At 50.4% G+C, this 22,042-nt stretch overlaps 1 protein-coding gene and 1 long non-coding RNA gene across 3 annotated transcripts; one reads left to right on the forward strand and one right to left on the reverse strand.

Annotated features, from left to right (window-relative positions):
* Positions 1–249: 249 nt before the first annotated feature.
* Positions 250–2,794, reverse strand: LOC123379456. Its single transcript, XR_006583876.1, has 2 exons — positions 2,481–2,794; positions 250–1,532 (listed from the first exon to the last, which is right to left on the reverse strand). It is a non-coding gene; the product is annotated as an uncharacterized LOC123379456 (long non-coding RNA).
* Positions 2,795–2,961: 167 nt separating this feature from the next.
* Positions 2,962–20,569, forward strand: PARK7 (Parkinsonism associated deglycase). Of its 2 annotated transcripts, none has more exons than XM_023258060.2 (7): positions 2,962–3,117; positions 4,020–4,132; positions 5,737–5,838; positions 8,155–8,214; positions 9,117–9,186; positions 12,686–12,772; positions 19,965–20,569. In XM_023258060.2, the coding sequence occupies exons 2-7, from the start codon at positions 4,043–4,045 to the stop codon at positions 20,123–20,125; spliced, it is 570 nt and encodes a 189-aa protein (XP_023113828.1). In that variant the 5' UTR covers positions 2,962–3,117; positions 4,020–4,042; the 3' UTR covers positions 20,126–20,569. The 2 variants fall into 2 exon arrangements, with proteins under 2 accessions (XP_023113828.1, XP_023113829.1); XM_023258061.2 differs by having other exon boundaries at positions 2,970–3,123.
* Positions 20,570–22,042: the final 1,473 nt, after the last annotated feature.

The following is a 22,042-nucleotide window of genomic DNA, read 5'->3' on the forward strand; positions in this document are numbered from 1 at the left end:
CCGAAGTCGGACGCTTAACCAACTGAGCCACCCGGGTGCCCCAAGACTTAACTGTTAATAGTCTACAGTTGATGGGGGAAACCTGATAACAGTTAACATGTTTTGTTTGTTACATTTTATATATACTGTAGCCTTGTAATAAACCTAGCGAATACAAAATGTTAAATCATTAGAGAAAATATTTAGAGTCCTGAACTGCGTCCACTGAAAAAAATCCGAGCACAAGCAGACGCACGCAGTTCAAGTGTATGTTGTTCGAGGGTCAACTGTATTCACGGAAGTACAGGAAATAATTTAAGGAGTTGAAAATATTTGCCTCTGGAAAGCAGGGCTGAGGGGTAGGAAGGCCTGAGTCAGAAGACTGCTGTTTTTCATTATGAATCTTTTAAAGTTGAATCACTGAGCTGAGGCGTAACAAAATCTGAGCTATTGGGCACCATTTGGCTACGGTGAGTCCTTCAGGTGCAGGTGCGGGTTGGCCGAGGCAGCTCTGTTCCACCTGTGTTCATTCTGAAACCCGGGCTGAAGGGGCAGCAGCAGCCCTGGAGGAAAGCTCTTCCTACGGCAGCGGAAAACTACTAGAGAGCACGCCTGATCAGCAGGTCAGCGCTTTTCAGAACTTTCATCGGGCCTGTCTGTTAACATTCTATTAGCGAAAACAAGGGCAAACGCAAAGCCAACGGGCAGGGAGTATCCCCCACTCATGCAGGTGAAAGAGGAGAGAGTGAACATTTCTAAGAGATAACCCAATCTACCAAAAGTCATACTTTAGTTGTGAACGCTGTGTGTGATGTATTCATTGGATAAACACTGATACTGACCCAGGTCGATTTCAGATCTTGCTGGTGACGCAGATGTCTCGGGAGTGCTCAGTCAGGTTCATTCCCTCTTTCCCTTTAACTAAAACTATCTGCCTTTCCCTTTTTCTGTCCTACCTCGCACGGCAGCAGGCCACCGGCATGGATGTCTCCTTACTGTCTCCCCACACTATGGGGACTGGAACCCAACAGCCCGTCTTCTCTTGGGTCTTCCTCCAACTACCTAAAATCCCACCTTTTGGAAACACATCTGACCACTTGCCTCTCTTTCCCCACCATACTCAAAACTAAAACCGGGTGGCTTTTGCCCGCTTCCTTGGCAAACAGTCAAAGATGAAGTCATTCCAGAACTCCCAAAATGTCTTTTTCAAATGCCAAAAGATTAAAGACAGTCAAAAACTTTTGCACAACGCAGTGGTGCATGAAGAAATCTACTCACAATTCTTAAAATTAAACAAAAACCGTGCTCACCACCATTGTAAGGATCTCATGAAATCTATTCAAGTGCTTTGTAAACGAACAAAGGAATGTAAGTTATTTCTTGAAAATAATCATGTTTTTAACATCTAAACTGAAATGTCAAGAACCTGACAAGAACCTGACTTAGAAGACTGAGCTCACCCATTACTGGTGAGGGTGCTAAGTGACTCACTCAACTTGCATGGAGTTGCTCCAGTGTATTTACACTTCTGAGAATTTCCTCTCCAGTTTCACCTACACAAGTAGGACATATAAAAAAGGTTATTCAGTGCAGAGCTGTCTGTACAAAAAACAGCTGGAAATAACCTAAGTCTTATCGGTAGGGCATCGGTAAATAAACTATGGGACATTCCACAATGGCATACTATCTGGAAAAAAGAGAGGAAGTTCTTTTTGATAAGGAAAAATCTCCACCACATTCGTTTAATAAGCTGGTGGCAGTGCGAGGTGAAGGACACAACAATATGGATAATCTGCTACATTTCCACGAGAAAGAAGTAAAAGTGTATTTGCTTATGCTTGCATAAGGAAACACTGGAAAGATGGCCAGGAAACGAATACAAGGTTACCGGTAGGCAGCAGCAGGGATGGAACCACATGGGGACAACGCTGGGAGTCCCATCTGTTCAATGTAACTTTGATCAACTTGGTTTTTGAAATGGGTTAAACCGTCAGCATTCAGGGGCGCCTGGGCGGCTCTGTCGGTTAAGCATCTGGCTTTTGGTTCTGGCTCTGGTCATGATCCCATGGTTTAGGAGTTCGAGGCCCGCATCAGGCTCAGGCTCTGCCTGACAGTGCAGAGCCTCCTTGGGATTCTCTCAAAATAAATAAAAACTTTGGGAAAAGCGTCAGTATTCAATTCATATTTGTAAAAACGAAATCTGAGATTGTAACTTAAACAGATGTCATTAAAGGGACTGTCAGATCACTGTGCTCAGCAGGGCTCCACACCCTGGGATCTTTAGAAAAAAAGAACTTTCGAGACACTAGCACACGTGAAATTACCGCATGCAAATAATGCTAAGAGTCGCCAGAGACCGAGGACCTGCAGCCCGCCCTGGGGCGTCGAGGTCGGGAACCGGTGGGGGGTGCGGGGGGAGGGGGACACGGGCAGGCCCTCCAAAAAAGGAAAGCCAAGTGCACAGAAGCGAGAAGGCACAACTCCACTCCAGGAAAACGCACGTTTAAAGCAAACCGCCACAGCTCCCGAAGGGGTCCCGCCGGGCGCCTCCGGCCCGTGGGGAAAAGCGAGTGAACTCGAGCGGCGCCGAGGGCAGGCCAGACCGCGCCACTCGGGGCGGGGGAGATCCCGTGAGCACGCGTGAGCCCACGGGACTCTCCTCGCGTTGGGTGCTCCAACTGAAGACGTCCCCTAGACGCAGAGTCAGGGCGCGGAAAGGCGGGCGGTACCCCGCAGCGGTCCAAGGTGGGCTCGGCCGGATGTGACGTAAGCGAGCGAGCCGCTCGAGTCGGTGCAGCTCAGAGCTGAGGAGGAAGTGGGGACCTGGGCGGCGGGCGTCTGCGCAATACCGGGGGGAGGGGGGGAGGGGCAGAACAAGAAGCTGGGCGTCGTGCGCCTGCGCATTATAGGGCTGTGAGGCGGGCGGGGGGCGGGGGGGAAGACGTGAAGTCTGCGCGGCGGGCGTCTGCGCAGTACCGGGGAGGCGGGGCAGGACGTGAAGCCGGGGGGCGCGCGTCTGCGCAGTGCGGGGCTGAGGGCGTGAACCCTGGCGACGGGCGTACGTGTGTGCGTGCGACCCGTTTAGTCCGGTTCTGGTTCCGTTCGGTCGTCCCCGACGCGGGATTGGGCAGAGTCGAGGTTCAGGTCGGGGTCTGGGGAGCGCTGAGGGTGGCGAGGGGGCCGCGGGCCTCCCGGCGCGGGCTTCGGAAGGGGGCGCCGAGGGACGAGGCCCCGCCGCGTCTGCGGAACGGGCGGCCTTCGGCCAGGAGCTCACGGGGCGACCTCGGACCCTCCAGGATTGTGTGCAGGGTGTCCGGCAGTTTGGAACTGGCCAGTGCTGTGTTTGTGGGAGTGCATTTATCAGCTTCTGATTTGCATGGGCAAGCTGCAGAAAAAACAGGCTAAGAACTATCCAGACCCTTGCTTAGCAGCTGCCATTTGCAACGAGAGGGCAAAGTGCAGACAGAGAATCCAGTTGGGTTGAATGTAGTGGGGGATTCCCATCTTTCTGCGTCATCAAAGAGTGTGATAAAATATTTAACACCGTTAACTTTCCAGAATTTTTCGTACAGTTATTGGAACTTAAAAAAAAAAAATCCCCTCCAAAAATCTCACCGGCTAATTGCCAAAGACTATGTGCAGCTTTCCCCCGTGAAATTTAACTTTAGTCGTTTCTCTGAAATAGTGCTAACAAAAAGAAAACTATCTCCCTACCTTGTGTGAAATGCAAGGCCTGTGTGTTCCTGTATACTGGGTTTTTGAAAAATATGGTCGAAGGAAATCCAAGTGGTACTATCTCGTATTAGCAACCTTACTGTGTTCTCTCAGAAATCCAGCCCGTTGAAATTCTGTGTAAACCAATATTAACCTAAGGTCCTTTTTTTTTTTTTTTTTTTAAATGTTTGTCTCTCCGAACTTTTCCCCTAAGAGGCACCTAGTTACCCTGCTTAAAAATGTTACTAAGCTTAAAGTTTTTGGCTGCTTTAGGGTTGCAATGGAAGTTTTTTTTAATTCTTTTTTTTTTTTTTTTTCCCATTAAGTCTTTAAAAAGTACAACACAAAAATGGCTTCCAAAAGAGCTCTGGTCATCCTGGCCAAAGGAGCAGAGGAGATGGAGACAGTCATTCCTGTAGATGTCATGAGGCGAGCCGGCGTAAGTCCCCTGATGTCTTCTACCTTTTTCAAAATTTTTGGGTTTTGAAGTCATTTTGAATAAAATAATAGTCAGCGTACTTTATAAAATATTTCAAACACCCACAAATACAGAAGACTGTATAATAACAATTACCTGTTTATTCACTGCCCACGTTTAGTATGTGTTAGTATTTTGCCATGTTTCTTTTAGACCCACTTCCAGAGGAATAGATGCTTTAAAACAGTTTTTTTTTTTGTTGTTTATTTATTTTGAGAGAGAGAGCACGTGCATATGTGAGCAGGTAGAGAGGGAGGAGAGAGAGAATTCCAAGCAGGCTCCGTGTGCTGTCCGCGCAAAGCCCAGTGTGGGGCTTGAGCCCATGAACCGAGAGATCATGACCTGAGCTGAAATCAAAAGTTGGATGGTCGGCTGACTGAGCCACCCAGGTGCCCCTTTAGGAACAGGTGCTTAAAACAAATAAAGCATTACACAGCCCTCTTTGTAAATTTCCCCAATACTATTCCTCCTCTTGCCCCAGAGATAGCTCTGTCCCCTCACTGGTGTGTGTCCATCCCATGCATGTCTTCAAAGTAGCATTAAACTGCAGCTGCATTTTGCACGTGTCTCTGTGTGTGTGTGTGTGTGTGTGTATGCATATATGCATATATGCATCCATAGTGAGCACTTAAATAGCATTTACTGATGCTAGGTGTCATTCTAAGTACTTAACGTAAACTTGTCTAACTCTTCCAACAGCCCTGTGAGTTATTGCCATTCTCATTGTACAATTGAAGAAACTGAGGCACAACGACACTAGATGAAGTGTCGACATTGTAGACTTACTGAGAAGAGCCAGTACTCAGACCCTAGCAGTCTGGCCCCAGGGTCTGTTACCTTCATTTCTCTGGTTCCCATAAGTGAAGACACACAGATGCACTTCGTTTATTTAAAATTGCTGCTTAGTATTATGCTGTACGAATATGCTGCAGTCTGCTCTGTTCCAGTTTTGTGCCATTTCAGTTCTGTAGTATTCTCCTACGGGTTTCTTTATGCAAATGTGTGGAAGTTTTTCCAGGTTTTGTGACTGAGAGTGGAATTGCTAGGCCAAAGGACAGCCCATAGTTGGCCTTACCAGATTTTGTCACCTGCCCGAAGTACCAACATGTGGACCCACCAGCAGTGTAGGAAAATTCCCATGTTGCCGGCACCAGCTCTTGCTTATGTCAGCTTTGTACATTTTTGCAAGCTAAAGTAGGATTTCATCGTTTTAACTTGTCTTTGTATCTTCAGAAAATCCCATGACACTTAAATGGCAACAGTAACTTTGCAAGATGGATTATTAACAGGATGATCATGTAATTGTCGCCCAAACCAGAAAGGACACTTGTGGGAGAAAGGACACTCACCAGACAGGGTCCCGGGACAGCATCTGTAAATCAGGACTGTCTCAGGCAAACTGGGACAGACCTGGTTGTTAAATATACTTAGCTAACTTACTGGCTGCAAGGCAGCATGGTTTTGTCGCAGTATTTCCTGCCAAGTTATTTTAAAACACAGCAGCTGTGAAAATGTTGCTCTAGATTTATGTTTCAGTGTTAAATGTGATGATGTCTTTCTCCTAGATTAAGGTCACCGTTGCGGGTCTGGCCGGGAAAGACCCGGTACAGTGTAGCCGAGATGTTCTCATTTGTCCGGATGCCAGTCTGGAAGATGCAAAAAAAGAGGTTTGTTCTCCATACCTGGAATTACTCCTTCCTGTGCCTTCTTTGTCAGTTTCTTGAAATGTCTCTTGACTACATCTAAGGCTGTGAGCGCAGACTTATTTTAAGAAAGTTACTTTGCTTGGATGTCTTCCCCACTATAATAAGCCCTGGGAAGTCAGGGACTCTCCCTTTTTTGTATCCATGGAACCTGGCAGTTCCCTACTGCCTGTGCTGGCTGGGGAGGGTGGGGGGGGGTGGGACGTTTTCATCAGGATTCTTCTGGCCTCGCAGGCAGCTTAGCCTCCTGTTACGACGTACCTGATAGAAGGAATCACCTGCCACATTTCCTGTTCATTTCTTTTTTTTTTTTTAATTTTTTTTTTCAACGTTTTTATTTATTTTTGGGACAGAGAGAGACAAAGCATGAACGGGGGAGGGGCAGAGAGAGAGGGAGACACAGAATGGGAAACAGGCTCCAGGCTCCGAGCCATCAGCCCAGAGCCCGACGCGGGGCTCGAACTCACGGACCGCGAGATCGTGACCTGGCTGAAGTCGGACGCTTAACCGACTGCGCCACCCAGGCGCCCCTTTTTTTTTTTTTAATGTTTATTTACTTTTGAGAGAGAGAGAGACAGAATGTGAGCAGGGGAGGGGCAGAGAGAGAGGGAGTCACAGCATCCGAAGCAGGTGAGATCATGACCTGAGCCGAAGTCGGACACATAACCGACTGAGCCACCCAGGCGCCCCTCATTTCTTATTCTTTATGCAAAAGTTCCTTTTTGCCTTTCCTTTTTCAGTGTCCCAGACATAGTTATGTGATTCATTTTATGTGAACAGCTCGTAGTTGATTAGTGGTGGGATTAAGGGGGCATTAAGAATTGTTGTTAAATAGTGTCACTTTATGTTGACAGTTACCTTTGGTGGCAGCTAACACCGGGGAATCTGTCAAGAGCTGAGGGCCCTGTCCTCAGACGCAAGCTCACCCACATGTGCACAGATGCTTTTGCACACCCTTTCGTGTAGTTCATTGCTTAATGGCCAGTGTGATAGGGGTGTGGGCTCTGTGCTCTCAGGGCATAGGTGTGGCAGAAAAAAAAGTGGAGGCAGCTCATGGACGGCCACTTGTGCCCTGCTGAGGAACCCGGAGCATCATTCCCGTGCTCAGCTGGCCTCAGATGCGTAGAGAAAAGTTTATTCCTTTCTAATAAATTCACCTATTTCAGTACCAGATTGTGGGGTACAGGAATGTTGGTATTTACATAAAAATTGCTGAAAACATTCTAAATAGCATGTTTCGAGTGGCCGAGTAGAAGTAAACACTCGCTCTTCTCTGGTCTTTTTCATCTTGTGTCTGGGTATTTTAGAACCGTGGTTACCTTTTGTGTCTGTTTATCAGATTCTGAAAGGAGTGAAAGAAATTCTGTACTTCATACTTTGTTTAGTTGGTAGTTTTGCTTGGTTTGAAAACAGCGGAATGTTCATAGTCTTGAGTAATTCTGAGTAGTATATGTTGCACTAAGTATGTACTAAATTTTTAAAATGCTAATGACTAAACTTTTGAAAAATTTTTTTAACATCTTAAAGTATTGTTACATCAAATTCCATTTCATGAATTGAATCAAGTTTGGAATCAGCAGGTTTGTAGGATGTTAGGTGTTTGGGATACTAAAATACTGTATCATTATTCTCCCCTAAGTTCCATTTTTCATAGAGGTAAAAAACCTTTTTCTGTGCATTTTACTTGAAATTGTTCTTTTAATTATTTTTATTACTGTGCACATTATCGTTGAAAAAATAATGCGTGTAGACCGTGTATACCTACAGAGTGAAAATGTTAAATGTCCCCGTTCTCATTGTCCTCGCCCCACCAACCCACACCACATCTCATTAGCAGCTGAGCTCTCTTCCGTGTGTGGGTACCTGTAGACCCCGTGTGTGTCAGGGACATACACACACATCTGCGTTTTTTTTTTTAAGTGAGCTCTACGCTCAACATGGGGCCTGAACTCACAACCCCGAGATCCAGAGTCTCGTGCTCCACCGACTGAGCCAGCCAAGCGCCCCCTTTTTTTCCTCCCTTTTTACAAGAATGAGATCATGCTACCCCTGTAATCCTGCAACACGGGCATCCTTTCCTGTTACTATATTCAGATTTTTTGCTAGTTACAACAACAATCCATCATAGAGATATATATTTTAATTTGTTTAGCTGTGCTTCCATGAACAGTTTTTTGCTATGACCCACGTTTAAAACGTGAAAGTATTATCAGACTATCACTTTGGTGCACATCTCAGATGAAAAGTGTTTACTTTTTTTGTTTTGTTTTTAAACTGCAGGGACCTTACGACGTAGTGGTTCTGCCGGGAGGTAACCTGGGTGCACAGAATTTATCTGAGGTAAAAACCGTGTAAAGGAAGTACTTCAGCATCTGCCCGTGTTCTGTTGGTCTTGTTGTTACTAAAATATTTCAGGAAGGAGGCTGGGAGTAAGCTAGAAACAGGTGAAGTGAACAAAATGGTGTTGTAGCTTATTTAGGAAAAACATCCCTAATGACACTTACTATATGAGTGAGTAAGCAGAATTGGTGGAACGGTTAATTTGGGAACAGATTCTGTGAATACAGTCCGAATGGAAGACTTCTTTTTTCCTCCCCCACAGTAGAAAAATGAACCTACTTTTGTGTCTTATGAAGGTTTAAGCGTAGAAAGATAAGAGACTGGCTGTCTGCTCAACACTAGGGCTGCCAGGGGCGGGGGGGGGGGCTGCAGAGGCTGGAAATGCCAGCTTGTGTGAAAATGGCATCGGAAGAGGCCCCTGCTTCTTCATCGAAGTCTTCGTCGAGTCTACCTGCGGGAAGAGAGAGGGGAGGGAGGGGCAAGAGACAGCAGCGCGCAAGGCAGGTGGAATCAGACGTTTGGGACTCTGCTGGGCCCTGTTCCTGGCTCTGCCTTCTGAAAACGCTCCAGACACCACGCGTCCCCCCCCCCCCCCTTCTGCTTTCTCCGCGGAGCACAAAGCGGCAGGGGTCAGCGTGCCCAAGGGGAATTGCTTTTCTCGTCTCATCTTTAAACACCTTTAAGAAAAGAGTGCCCTTCTCCTGTAACAAACACCTTGATTAGGTTTAAAAATGTAGAAACTATGAATTTGAGAATTTTTCTATTAGTGATTTAGAAATACTATTAGAAGATAGATTGAAGATCTTGCATTTTAAGCTAAAAGCAGATTCTCTCCCAGTTTCCAGCTGGCCATTGGCTGTGGCTTAATGATAACTTGATGTGTTTGGGTTTTCTTTGAATAGTCTGCTGCTGTGAAAGAGATACTGAAGGAACAAGAAAAAAGGAAGGGCCTTATTGCCGCTATCTGTGCAGGTAACGTGCGGAACCATCCTGTGTTAAAATGTGTTGTTGGATTTCTCCCAAAAATACGTGATGGGGTAGCCTTTAATTGTGAGATTTTGTTCCAGATACTTCTTTCCCTTCACAGAGCGTGCAGGGCATCTGTATGGGCATAGTTTGGGCGGCATGAGCTCAGTGTCATTTCAGAAATGAGTACAGCTCTCTTTTCTGCTTCTCTGTGCTTTTTGGTCTGTGTTCTGTGAAACTACATGTTTTCCGTCTTTGGTTGACCTCTGAGGAAAATAACGCCCTCTGGAATTCAGTAAACAGCTTGTTACAGCAAATCTCTATGCCAGAAACTAGGTCTGCCAGCACCAGTCAGCAAGAATCGGTCAGACGTGAACGTAACAGCTCTGTCCTGTGCCTGCCCTGCGGGTTCCGAGGCCTCGGGTGCTTTCCGCCTGGTCCTCAGTGTGGAATGTTGGGTTTCGGGCATTGTACTGTCTGTCACGTAAGTTAGAAGAAGAAGGTTGTTCGTGCTTCCTGGATGTCCCCACATCTTTGGAAGTCAGTAATACTTTCTTTTCTGGAACCACCGTGAAATCCGTTCTTGATGCTCCAGTATCATGATGTCCCGCCATCTTGCATCTTTCCAGAGTGCAATTCTTTGATATAGGTCTTTCTGGGACATTTGTCAAAAGAGCAAGTAAATCAATGACTAGATGGATGGTTTGATAAGATGACACAGTGTTTTGTTCAGTAAAGTGGATCTGTTAAAGAAGTTATAAGTCGGGGACCCTGGGGACTTGGCGTTACAGCAGACGTTCTCAGAGCTCTTTCAAAGGCGTCATAAGGTGAAAGCAGATACTGATGTCATTTGTCCTTTTCCTTCTTGTGGAGAGTGTGATGATGCCACCATTGGGTTGTGGCACACATGCTCCCGCATTCTTGTGTCGTAAAAATGTCCCAGTTGTAATTTCCGACTTCTAACGCGGCAGTTACAGGTAGATGTAACTCACGTAAAAGCTCAGGGGGGTTCCTAAAGACCCGGATGTTCGAGAACCCCTGCATTGGAGCCTGGGAGGGACCACAGAGGTGACCACCCTGGCAGGCCCTGTCCTTGGGTTCCAGGCAGCACCAGCCTCTTGACCTGCCTTGGGGGCCCAGGTCTGTCCTCGCTGGAGGACCCTGCGGTCCCTACCGCCCGCGCAGGTGCCTCTCTCTGGGTGGGGGTCCCAGGTCCTCTTCGATGTACGAGGACTTGGTCCAGTCACTCTCAGCTCCTGGCCACGGCCTCATTCTTAGGTTCTCTAACCTAAGGAAGAGTTTGGTCTGGATTTGTTCCCTTATGAGTCGGCTGAAAGGAAAAACCACACGTGGGTTTGTCCTTTTGTATCACTGAGGTGGCTGGATGATTGGCCATATCTGGTTCACTGTTTTGTGCCCAGGCAGCTCGAATGCCGTGCTAAGGAGCTTAGACTTTAGAATCATTTAAATCGCTGTTGACATAAACAGCGATCTAATATGGTGTTTGTATCGTTGAATATCCTGTACTGCCTGGCCTTCTGGTGCTGCAGAAAGTAGGAAGTGTGGAGAAAAATAAGGTGGTTCTTCAGTGTCGCAGTTAGGAAGCGGGGGCTGCTTACTGAACTGAAAGACTGTTGGCTTAGCCCCGAGTATTGAGTGCTTGAGACAGAAACTGGAGGGCAGACTATCTGGATAAGAAAGTAAAATGAGATTCACTCTGGGTCTGGAGGGAAAGGAGCCCGGAGACTGGGTCTAGGTACAACCTGCAAGGGCTTGGAGGAGCTGGGGTGACCGAGGTGTTGTCTGCGTGAGTCACCACACGGTGGCGCTGTTGGCCGTAGTGTCTTGACTGCCCAGGGGCTCCGGCTGCGGTGCCCTCTGCTCTCGGCTCTGGCTCAGAGCCGGATCCCCGCATACACGCAGCAGTATTTTCATCTGCCAAAATCTCAAGTAATGGGAGTTAAATATTTCTTCTCGAATTCTCCAAATAGGAATCTTAAGCTCCAGAAAGCAGAAATTATGGGCTTATCAGGGTGAATAAGCCATCACTAAAGTCCTACGTTTGGCCGAAACGTAAATTTATTAACATTACCGTAGGCAGCAGTTTCATCAACTGAAGGGAGCAGCCTAAAAATTTCTAACTTACGTACGAGCGATTGTTCTCCTCACTGTACGGTCACCTCTGGAGGTTTGCTTTCATAAAATACAAGATCATGTAGGTAGTTACTTACTTCTTAACATCTTACAGTGTAAGAATTAAGGGAAACTGATGAGTCCATTCACGTAAATATTGAGTGGTAATTATTCAGTCTTTACAGACTTAAAATTTGCCACCATACATAGCTGTCTCGTACATAGGGTAAAAATAAGGTGAGAGGGACATCAGATCTATCTGAGGACTTCGATTTAGGAGATGTAGATCGGGATTGGCCTGTCAGGTGGAAAGCTTGTGTAATTAAGCGGTATTTGTTGATCTTCCCGTGTGCAGCTGCTGTGATCTAGCCGGCAGGTGTAGTCTGTAGCTCCCTTTTCCTTGGAACTGGGCTGAAAAATGAAAGGTCGGAGCAGGTGGGCAGGGTGGCTGAAGCTGAAGCGTACGGGCTGTGTCCTCGGGGCCCAGCCACGGCGTTGCATCCTGACCCGTTTTGAGGGTCGCGTTGCTGTTCTGAAGCATGTTTTTCTAGGTGTGACGTGAGGCTTAGAGAAAAAAGGTAGAATTTTTTTTTTTATAACTTTCAAAGTAACATGACAAAGTCATAAAATGTCTTTGTTGTAGTCCTTATCTGAGAAACATTACATACAAAATATGGTTGTGATTCTCCATGAAATTGACCATTTTCAGTGAATACATTTGGATCAAAATCTCCTGTTAGCAACTGCGTATTTTAGAGGATCAGAAGCGGACATCTGTGCATGGTCTTTAGTGGTTATTAATAAAGAAACGCTGGTGCCTTTATGTCTCCAGATTTCTGGGCATTTCACAGGTGTATCTTCTTCAGGGCTGGACAGTGTCCTAGTCACCTGGGATGTACGGATGGATAGACGGATGAGTGAGTGCTCATTTTTAAGTAGAAAACCAAAATGAGTCTGTGAAGTAGCAGTCAAGTCCAGAAGTTTGGAGAGTGCCAGCTGCCTTTCGTGTGTGACTAAATCTTCCATTTGCCGAGAGTAAGGCCTTGGCGGTCTCCCCTCCGGGAATCCCCGGCAGGCTTGCCTGCAGTTCCTTGAGGGACCACACACTGTTCATCTGACGCTGCTCCGTATCATTTGGTGAGATGGCTGGTGAAGGATTTTGAGTTTGTACACTTCTGCCAGATGTGCTCAGCAGATGGTTTATTAGAAACAAACCGTGCCTCTCATACTAAAAGGTGTTTAATTTCAGAATCATCAGGATATGTTAGGTGAGAGCCTCCTGGTTTTGAAAAATTCTTCCGTTTTAATTTTTAAACCGTTAGTTTTTTTATATCCACACTTAATTAAGTCTTTTTATTAATCTTCTTCTTAGGTCCTACGGCTCTCTTGGCTCATGAAATAGGTTTTGGAAGCAAAGTTACGACACACCCGCTTGCTAAAGACAAAATGATGAATGGGAGTAAGTATATGCTTATATTTTATGTATTTAAAGCATCCTTTTAAAGTTTTTCTTGAGAGAGGTAGAGTGAGTGGTGGAGGGGCAGGGAGAGAGGGAGAGACAGAATCCCGACAGGCGCCACACCAGCAGTGCGGAGCCCGACACGGGGCTCGAACCCATGGCCTGAGCTGAAACCAAGAGTCAGACGCTTAACCTGCCGAGCCGCCCAGGCACCCCTGTGCTTCTGTTTTCATGTACGGAAAAACCTTCTCAGAAAGCTGTGATTCAGCTTTGTGTCCCGCCTGGTCGCCTTACGCCGAGGGACTCTCCGCGGGTTGAGGCATGGCGTGTTCCTCACCTGCTTCGCCGGTGTCGCAGCCGGAGAGGGAGCGAGCGGTGGGGGGAGGTGGTGCGCGTGCCCGTGTGTGCGCCCTGACGGGGCACAAGGGCCGACGAGCAGAGGCCAGCCGGAGCCCCGGTCGTCCTGGATGGGCGTGGTTATGAAATGCCAGGCTGACTCGGGTTTTTACCACCTTGCCAGACACTTGAGGGTAAACTTCAGACCTCGACAGCAATTTCAGAAGATGCCCTTTTGCCCACAGTCCAAAGTAAAGTGAATGTTGCTCTCTCCCTGGGTGGCAGGTCTGTTCCTTAGGTGACATGTTTCTTTCATAAATACCAGCTAGACTGTTAAGTTTCATTTATTTTTATGAAAACAATTTCTATTCATGGTAAAAAGTGCAAACAGTGCAAAAGGGGGTGAAGTAAAAACATAAATTTGCGTTTTCTCTTTCTTCCTCACCCCCTTTCTGCTTTTCGGAGGTAATTTCTGTTAGAAAGTTTCTTGTGTAACTCTAGAATTTTCTTCACATACACTCATTATCCTTTATAGTTTAATAATTTTATTCAAATGAAGTCTGTTAAATATATTGCTCTGCAACTTTTTTTTTTTTTTTTTTCCTTGAGAGAGAGGGAAAGAGAGAGAGTGCAAACGGGGAAGCGGCAGAGGGGGGAGAGAGAATCTTAAGCAGGCTCCACTCCCAGCATGGGGCCTGACACTGGTTCGTTCCCACGGCCCTGGGATCACAACCTGAACAGGGATCAAAAGTTGGATGCTCAACTGACTGAGCCCCCCAGGCACCCCTGCAGCTTGCTTTTTAAACCTAAGATTGTATCCTTTTCTGGGGGCAGGAGAGTAATCTATCAGGTATTTCTTTAATTCTTTGCGTGACCGGTTACTTACTCAGAGGCTGTAAAAGAAGCACGCCATTGGGGCGCCTGGGTGGCTCAGTCTGTTCAGTGTAGGACTCTTGATCTCAACTCAGGTCCTGAGCTCACGGTTCAGGAGTTCGAGGCCTGGATCGGTCTCTGCGCTCACAGTGCAGAGCCTGCCATGGTCTCTGTCCTCCGGGAGGGAACAGCTTACAGACACAGGACACACACGTCGAATTTAAAACCAGAAGGCAACGTGCAATTTACGACAGCGCAGTGTAACCAGCCACGTAAACGTACAACTGTGTGACGATGCTCCCTCAGTAACAGCCACGGCCTCTCAGTGTGACACTCGGAACACCAGCCAGGTAGTGTCTTTTGCCAGACAGGTGGCTTCTCCCTCTGCCATCTGTCCCTGGAGTGCACGCACCAGAGAGACAGAGACTCTGGAACTTGCAGAGAGAAAGAAAACTACACGCTGTTGTGGATGATTGCAAGAGCGTCTGAAATTTCCAGTTAGAAGCCAGAAGTGGTTCGGCTGGCATGGAGCCAGCAAGGAAACCGGGAGGCTGGCCGTGTGTGAAACCTCGCCCGCCAAACACCAGCGAATGGACCGGAAGAGGAAACGACAATGGCGGCAGCTGATTGGGAAACAGGCGGCGGTAGATTTTGTCCCCGGTCTCAGCCCCACTCGAGGCTCATTCTGACCTCACACAAAGTAGGCGGGTATCATCTCTTCGTCATCTTCTCACGGCCGGGCCGGGTGGCGCATTTGCACGGTGCTGCTTTGTCTTTTTTTTTTAATGTTTGTTTATTTTTGAGACAACGCGAGAGACAGCGCGCAAGCGGCGGAGGGGCAGACGGAGGGAGACGCAGAATCCGAGGCCGGCTCCGGGCTCCGAGCCGTCGGCCCAGAGCCCGATGTGGGGCTCGAACTAATGAGCCGTGAGACCCTGACCCGCTCAACCGACTGAGCCACTCAGGCGCCCCTGTTGCTTTGTCTGTAACGAAGAGGTGCTGCTTTTTAGAGCAGTGTTAGGCTCGCCGCAAAATGGAGCCGAGAGTGCAGGCCTCCCGCACGCCCTGCCCGCACACGCGGTCTCCCTCGCCTTCCTCTCCCTCACCAGAGGGGTACCTTTGTCATAGTCGATGCATCTGCACGGACACGGCATCACCACCTCAAATCCATCCTTTACGTCAGGGTTTGCTCTTGGTGTTGGATGTTCAGAATATTTTCAAACATGATCCAAGGTAGTATTGTCTTAAATACCTATCACTTTTTTGGAGCTGCTAGATCCTCAGTTGTCGATAAAACCATCTGTGTGAAAAGTGGGGTTTTTTTACAGAGGGCTCTGGCTGCCGGGCGTTTCTAACGTGGGCTAACGGACGGGTTTTAGAGAGTCAGAAAGATCGGAATCAGGCTTCCTTTAGTGGTTACGACATGTTGGGGGGGGGGGATGCGTCCAGTCGGCCACGTTCCTCCTTTATCCGAATGTGGATCTGTTGTGTCTGTTTTCCTGCCTCAAGAACACGGAGGTGGGTTGGGAACAGGAGAGCTTAGGTCGTTAACTCTCGGCGCTGGTCAGGTGCACTCGTGGGCGTGATCTCCACGGAGCCGCCCGGGCCCCGGTGCCCAGCGAGGCAGCTGTTGGCTTCCCGGAAGAGGACACCGGCTCCCGGAGGCCGGGCCGGAGCTCGGGCCCACCTCTGTCCCGGTGTGGCTCCCGTGCACGTTAAGTTACGAGGTGCTGGGTTCAGCCGGTGAGTCCTCCTGTGGGGAAAGACCGGTTGAGTATCTGCCCTCTCAGGGCGCCTGAGGAGCGAGGCCGTAATCACCCCTGGGGGCCCTGGTCCTCCTCACGTACCTGGCAGAGCGGCGTGAAACTTTTACTCACATGAGCAATCCGGTCTGAAGGGCGCAGTCCTCCCGTGTCTCCGTTTTTAAATGAAGGAATTGTTACTTTAATAGTCTTTTCGCTTCCTATGTGTCTGTTCTCGAAAGCACCCGAAGCCCCCCGTCACGAAGGTGAGCAGTGAAGGGCTGTGCCCCTGGGCCAGGCAGTGTGGGGCCGGCCGTGGGCGGGCTCCTTCCCCCTCCCGGCCCCGGTTTCCATCCTGACACCTAAGGATACCAGTAGCCCTCGCCTCACAGGGTCGTTGACAGGCCCCGTGAGTCAGTGTGTGTGACGCACCCAGAACGTGGCCTGGCGTGAGCCTGCCCAGGGGGCGGAGGGCCGGTCGGTCCCGGCTCCGGGCCGAGCGCTGGGAACACGGCGGTGAACTGCCGTCCTCCCCCGGCTGCTGCCTGCTGAGTAACACCACCGCTCTGTCCGGGCCTTCCACTTGATCGGACTCCCGTGGCAGCCCCGGGGGGTTGGTGTCACCCCCATTTTACAGAAGAGAAAGGCGAGGCTTAGCGAGACGGGACAGCTACTAAATGGCAGACCTGGAATTGGAACCCAGGGCTGCCATTGCCAGAGGTCGGTGACTTTTCTTAACGGGCAAGATTGTGAATGTCCCGGGCTCTCGGGGACTTCGGGTCTCTCCAGCAACTACTCTCTTGAGGAGCCACTGACCGATAAAAAGCAGCCATTAGGTGCCGACCCCTCGTGTCTAGGCTCCCTTGGCTGCCGCTGCTCCGAAGAGCCTTCCTTCCTGGCTCTGGAGTGTTTGGTTAAAATTAAAAAGAAGTCGGCAACTAATGCTTTGTGCCAGTGGACTGTGGGGTGTGGATTTGCAGAGTTCGTGAATCCAAGTCGGCTGAGGCGTGCCCACCTGCCTCGCAGCCCTGGGGCGCGCGGTGTCCTTGTCCGGCGTTGCCGCTAGGTGGAGGTAGCCGGCGAGCGTAGACCTGCTCTTCGGGCTGGAATTGTAAAAAGAGTCCTGGAACCTTGAACTGTCTGTAACTGGTGCAAGCCGTGGTTGTAATACTTTATCCACGAAGAGAGCGTTCAGCGAGCCGTTCAGAAGTGGCCTCACCCAGCCCCAGTCCAGGCCGTGCATCTCGCCGCCCTGGAAGACGAGACCCAGTGGGTTTCCTGGTTGGGCATCTGAAGATGTCTCGGCCTGGTTCAGCCGTCAGTAAATGAGGTTAGACGTCAACCCAGAGATGCTCTTCCTCTGCGGCAGGGTAACTAGGAAATCTGTCTTTCAGTGTCTGTTCATTTTTGAGAGAGAGAGAGCAGGGGAGGGGCAGGGAGGGAGACACAGGATCCAAAACCGGCTCCGCGCTGTCAGCCTAGAGCCTGAGGCGGGGCTCGAACCCACAGACCAGGAGATCGTGATCTGAGCCGGAGTCCGATGCTTAACTGGCTGACCACTAGGAAGATGTTCATGTGCAGTATTTCGTTATTTCAGTGGGTGACTCGATTTTTGTTTTTAATGTTTGTTTAATTTCGAAAGAGAGAGCAAGCAAGGGAGGGACAGAGATGGAGGGGGACAGAGGATCCGAAGCAGGCTCTGCCTGGTCAGCACAAACGGTGAGGTCATAACCTGAGCCAAAGTCAGATGTTCAACTGACCGAGCCGCCCGGGCGTCCCTCGGGTGACTGGATTTGTAACGAGGACAGGAAGACCTAATCTACTGAAGGTCTCCACCACTTGGAAAGGACGTGAACATCATCGCATGGTTTCTAAAGCTCATGAATACGGCAGAAGCAGATCACTTCTGCTTTAAGGGGGCTCATTAGATCAGGTAACCATTTTCTGTCTGTAGACATCGAACAGGCATTTCCTGGGCTCCTCTCCTCTGCTCTGAGAACAGAAAAAGGAACAAGCCCAAGCTATCTGATGGGAGAGCCTGGTGGCGCGGGCACTGAATCTGGCAGTAGGGGGAGACTAGTCTCAGGGGCGGCGGTGCGACAGGGGAACCTTGTGGGCTTCGGCCCCTCCCCTGAGTCTGTTTTTTGTGTCCTTGGTCTCTGTGTGGTGCCACCATCCACCCAGTTGTAGGACAGACAGCTAGGAGTTCTCTTCACCACCTCCCCGTGTTCAGTCCTGCTTGGAGTCGTGGGCATTTTGTTTTCTACGTGATTTCTCACACCTTCATTTCCCTGTCACCCCTGGCCCCACCCAGGTCACCATGAGCTCCCACCTGGATGGCAAGTTCTTTTCGGTCTCCCCTTTGGTTCCTTCTGGTCCAGTCTTTGTGCAGGTCAGACCCAGAGGGCGTGCCTGCCGGGATGTGGAACAGAGTCGCCTTTAGGTGCTGGAGAAAGTAGGCAAAGGCCTCTCCTGGGAGCAGAACTGGATAAGCTCCGACGTGCACTTTGGAAAGGTGACCTTTTTTGTGGCGCTGAGCAGAGTGGAGGGAAGGACAGGTGGAAGGCAGGGCCGGAACACGGAGATCCTGCGTGAAGGCCGCAGATGCAGAGAGGAGGCAACGAGGGATGTTCATTCGTTCACCTGATGCTTGGGGGCACTTCCGTGGGTCCGTTAGTGTCCTAGGCCACGTGGGGTGGCTGAGGGCCCGGCCTTTTAAAGGGCAGGCGGTAAAGCAGGAGACACACTATTTTCACGTCCTGTCAGTGCCGGGGGCCCCAGTGGTGCGATCCAGGGGCCTGATCCAGGGAGTGGTCACAGATGCCGCCTCTGAGGGGCTCTGGAGGAGGTGAGAGCTTTTTGGGCAGTGGGAGCTGGGGGCCGGGTCGTGGGGGCGCGGCTGCTCCCGAGGACTTAGGGCCGGGTGGCCCGTGCATTAGGAGGGCTTGGTGACCATGTGTGTGGAAGGGGAGGCCTTGGGGAGCTGACGCTGAAGGTTCCCAGCTTTGTGGCTGTGATCTGCCCAGATGTCCCGTCATCTACTGAATTTGGACATAGGAGAAGCATATGCTGGTTTTACTGTATTTCCCCCCAAAAGCCAATCGGGGGACACGGAAGGAAAGTGGTTCCTGAGAAATGAGTGGTGTTTCTCCTTCCACACACCTCCTCCTCCCTGTGTGTTCTGTGTTGTTTTTGCTAGTTGTTTTTTTTTTAATGTTTTTTTAAATGTTTATTTATATTAGAGAGGGAGAGACAGAGGGTGAGCTGGGGAGGGACAGAGAGAGGGGGAGACACAGAATCCGAAGCAGGCTCCAGGCTCCGAGCTGTCCCTACAGAGCCCGACATGGGGCTCGAACCCACGAATCGCGAGATCATGACCTGAGCCGAAGTCGGATGCCCAACCGACTGAGCCACCAGGCGCCCCTTATTTTTGCTAGTTTGTTTTTGAGATAGAGTCTGTGCGTGATGCAGGCAGTCCGTGTGACAGGGAGTCCATGTGACAGGAGTCTGTGTGACAGGCAGTCTGTAGGGAAGGGGGAGCAGGGACCTAGGCCTTTCAGGAGACCTGAATGATTTTCAGGAAAGATGAAGGGGCCCTTGGGAGACGAGATGGGAGGTGGGATGGTTTGTGACAGTCTGTCTGGTGTCCACTTCTGGTCTCCTCTCTCCTGGGACAAGAGTCCATCCTCCCCGGCTGATGGGCTCCCGGAAGGGACACGACGGCCGAGTCCCTTAGGACCTGTCTTCAGGCAGGGCGGGGGCGAGGGGGGCTCAGAGAAAGCCTCTTCCTGCAGTTGCCGTTCGTCCGGTGCCTTCAGCCCAGAGTAGTCGCTGTACCAAAGCGGCACGTTTCGGGGCTTCTGCTTCCCCTTCAGTGCACAGGGCGGACCCTTGAGCGTTGGTTGGTGACAGAAACGTGAACGCTCGGCCTCCCTCCCGCTGCCCTGCCCACTTACAAGGTCTTCTGCAACCGCACTTGACCTCCGTGTGTTCGTGTCATTCCGCCGCGGCTGTCGGTTCCTCTCCCTCCGCCACACACGCCGCCGTAGCCATCTCCGCGCGGGGTCGGGCCGCCGCCGCCTCGGCCAGCTGCCCTTGTCGTGGGGTTTGGTTTTAGGGTTTTGGGAAATTTCTGTGAGACCCATCTTGTGCGGTAACGGGGATTTGGATTGCAGGGTGGAGTGATGGTGTTCCCAGCGGAGCCCGTTCGGATGTAACCCTCTCTTGTTCGTCCTCCGAAGGTCATTACAGCTACTCCGAGAACCGCGTGGAGAAGGACGGCCTGATCCTCACGAGCCGCGGGCCTGGAACCAGCTTCGAGTTTGCTCTTGCGATTGTTGAAGCGCTGAGCGGGAAGGACGTGGCTGACCAAGTGAAGGCCCCGCTCGTGCTTAAGGATTAGAGCAGAAACCTTCGAGAAGGAGTTAGAGAAACGGGCCGTCCGCAGTCATTGTCCCCGTGTTCACTTTAAGCGAAAGGAGCCGTCACCGTGCGGAGGATCGTGGTCACTGCCCCCAGCGGTGTGGGCCGGTGGCGGCAGCCGCACGGGCCTTCCCCCCCTGCCTCGTGTCCCCCCCGACGGTCCTGAACCTGGATTGCACCGTAGATGGCATTTAGCGAGCTCCTGATGGTTTTCATTTATCTCTGGTTTCCCCTTTTTTGTTTGTGAAATCAGGTTCATGATCAGCCTCACTTGTAGCTGTTAGCTGTTGATACGGCTGCTGAGGTGAACGAATAGTGAACACATTTGTCGCAGAAGAAGGAAAGGCATAAAAGCAAGGATTTAAGATGTTCTCTCATTTGTTAATTGCGTATCATTAACGTGCTATTAAAAAATACCAACCAAGTTGGCTGTAATGGTGAATTTTTGTAGACCAGTTCCTTTTGACGTCGCAGGAGGAGTCTTCAGGCGGAAGTGAAAACCTTCCGAGGCTGGCCCGGCCTCCGTTTTCCCTTCCTCTGGTGACCGGCACCAGGGGCCCGGGCCCACCAGCCAGCGTGGCTCCACCCCGGGGCCTCGGCCGAGCCTGCTGGCGGCGTTCTCTCCGCGGAGTGGTCAGGACGACGGGCAGGGCGCCTGGAGCCACCGGCAGCCACCCTGTCCCCGAGGAGAGCCCGCCCAGGAAGGCAGATCCATCTGTAGCTGAGCCAGAGCGACTCCTGGGTTGTTCCCAGGACCCAGCAGGTTCCCCTGGCTTTTCTGTCTCCCCGTGACCGGCGCGTACTGCCCGGCCGAGGGGCGGAACGGAGTTCGGGCTTCTGCACAGGGAGCTGAGCTGCTCCGCACAACTGATGTAGAGCCAGCGCCTAGGCAGACAGCCTCATCGCGCGGTACCTTTTCTTCCTCCTGTTCCTTTCCCCCTCTCCGTCCTCTGGCAAACAACAGCTGTCAGCAAACTCTCTGGAAAGGCCAGCTGGTAACCATTTTAAACGTGGGTCACAAAGCCTCGTCGCGGTTACCCAGCTGGCCTTGTAGCACCAAAACAGACAAAAGACACACGTGAGGCAGGGAGGATGGTTGTGTCCAACAAAACTCATGAATCCAGGGAGCGGTGGGGATTTGGCCCTCGGGCTGCAGCTTGCTGACCCCTGGGCTAGGAGGCAAGGCAGATCATTTTTTTAATGCAGATATGTAACTACGTTTTGGGAAACGATGAAGCTGTAAAGAGACGGCTAGGGGAGAGACAGCAGCAGGAGAGACTTTGTGTTCTGAGAAGAAAAGTGGGGTAAGGAGGCAGCGATGGGGTTTTTTTCTGCAGCCGTGTTAGAGAAGTCCTCTCTGGAAGGGGACCTCAGAAAATGTGGAGTCTTGGGTGTGCACGAGGCAAGTCTGTTAGCATTTGAGGAAGGAGAAGCCGGACATGCAAAGGGCCTGAGGCAGAAGGAGTGCGTGGGGTGTGGAGGGACAGCAAGAGGGCCGGTTGAGGGGGAACTCGGAGGTGAGGCTGGGGAGGCAAGGCCTGGAACTGACTCTGAGCCGTGGAGGAGGGACCCAACCCTACTTGGCTCAAAGGCCCTGCTGAGAAGGCCTGCTGCAGGCCCCGGATGGGAAGCTCCAGGCACAGGAGGGGGAGGCAGTGGGGCCTCTGGGACAATTGTCCCATCTTGAACACAAGGTCAAATGGAGATTCTGTGTGGGGAGCCAGAGAGAGCGATTGGGGTTGAGTGGGGTGAATTTAGAGATCAGCTGGACGAAGCTGACAGGTCTAGAAGATACACTTTGACTAAGGAAAGAAAACCCAGAGACCTGGTACTTTGAAAGTCCCAAATTACCGACCTGAAAATGTTACTAGTGAGCAGTTGTGAACTCTCCCAAGTT

The sequence above is a fragment of the Felis catus genome, chromosome C1 (assembly GCF_018350175.1).
Source record: "Felis catus isolate Fca126 chromosome C1, F.catus_Fca126_mat1.0, whole genome shotgun sequence".
NCBI lineage: Eukaryota > Metazoa > Chordata > Mammalia > Carnivora > Felidae > Felis > Felis catus.

Coding starts and splice junctions, on each gene's coding strand:
- PARK7 (XM_023258060.2), top strand. CDS start 4,043: ATGGCTTCCAAAAGAGCTCTGGTCATCCTGGCCAAAGGAGCAGAGGAG. Junction 4,133..5,736: donor ATGTCATGAGGCGAGCCGGC/GTAAGTCCCCTG, acceptor TCTTTCTCCTAG/ATTAAGGTCACCGTTGCGGG. Junction 8,215..9,116: donor GTGCACAGAATTTATCTGAG/GTAAAAACCGTG, acceptor TTCTTTGAATAG/TCTGCTGCTGTGAAAGAGAT.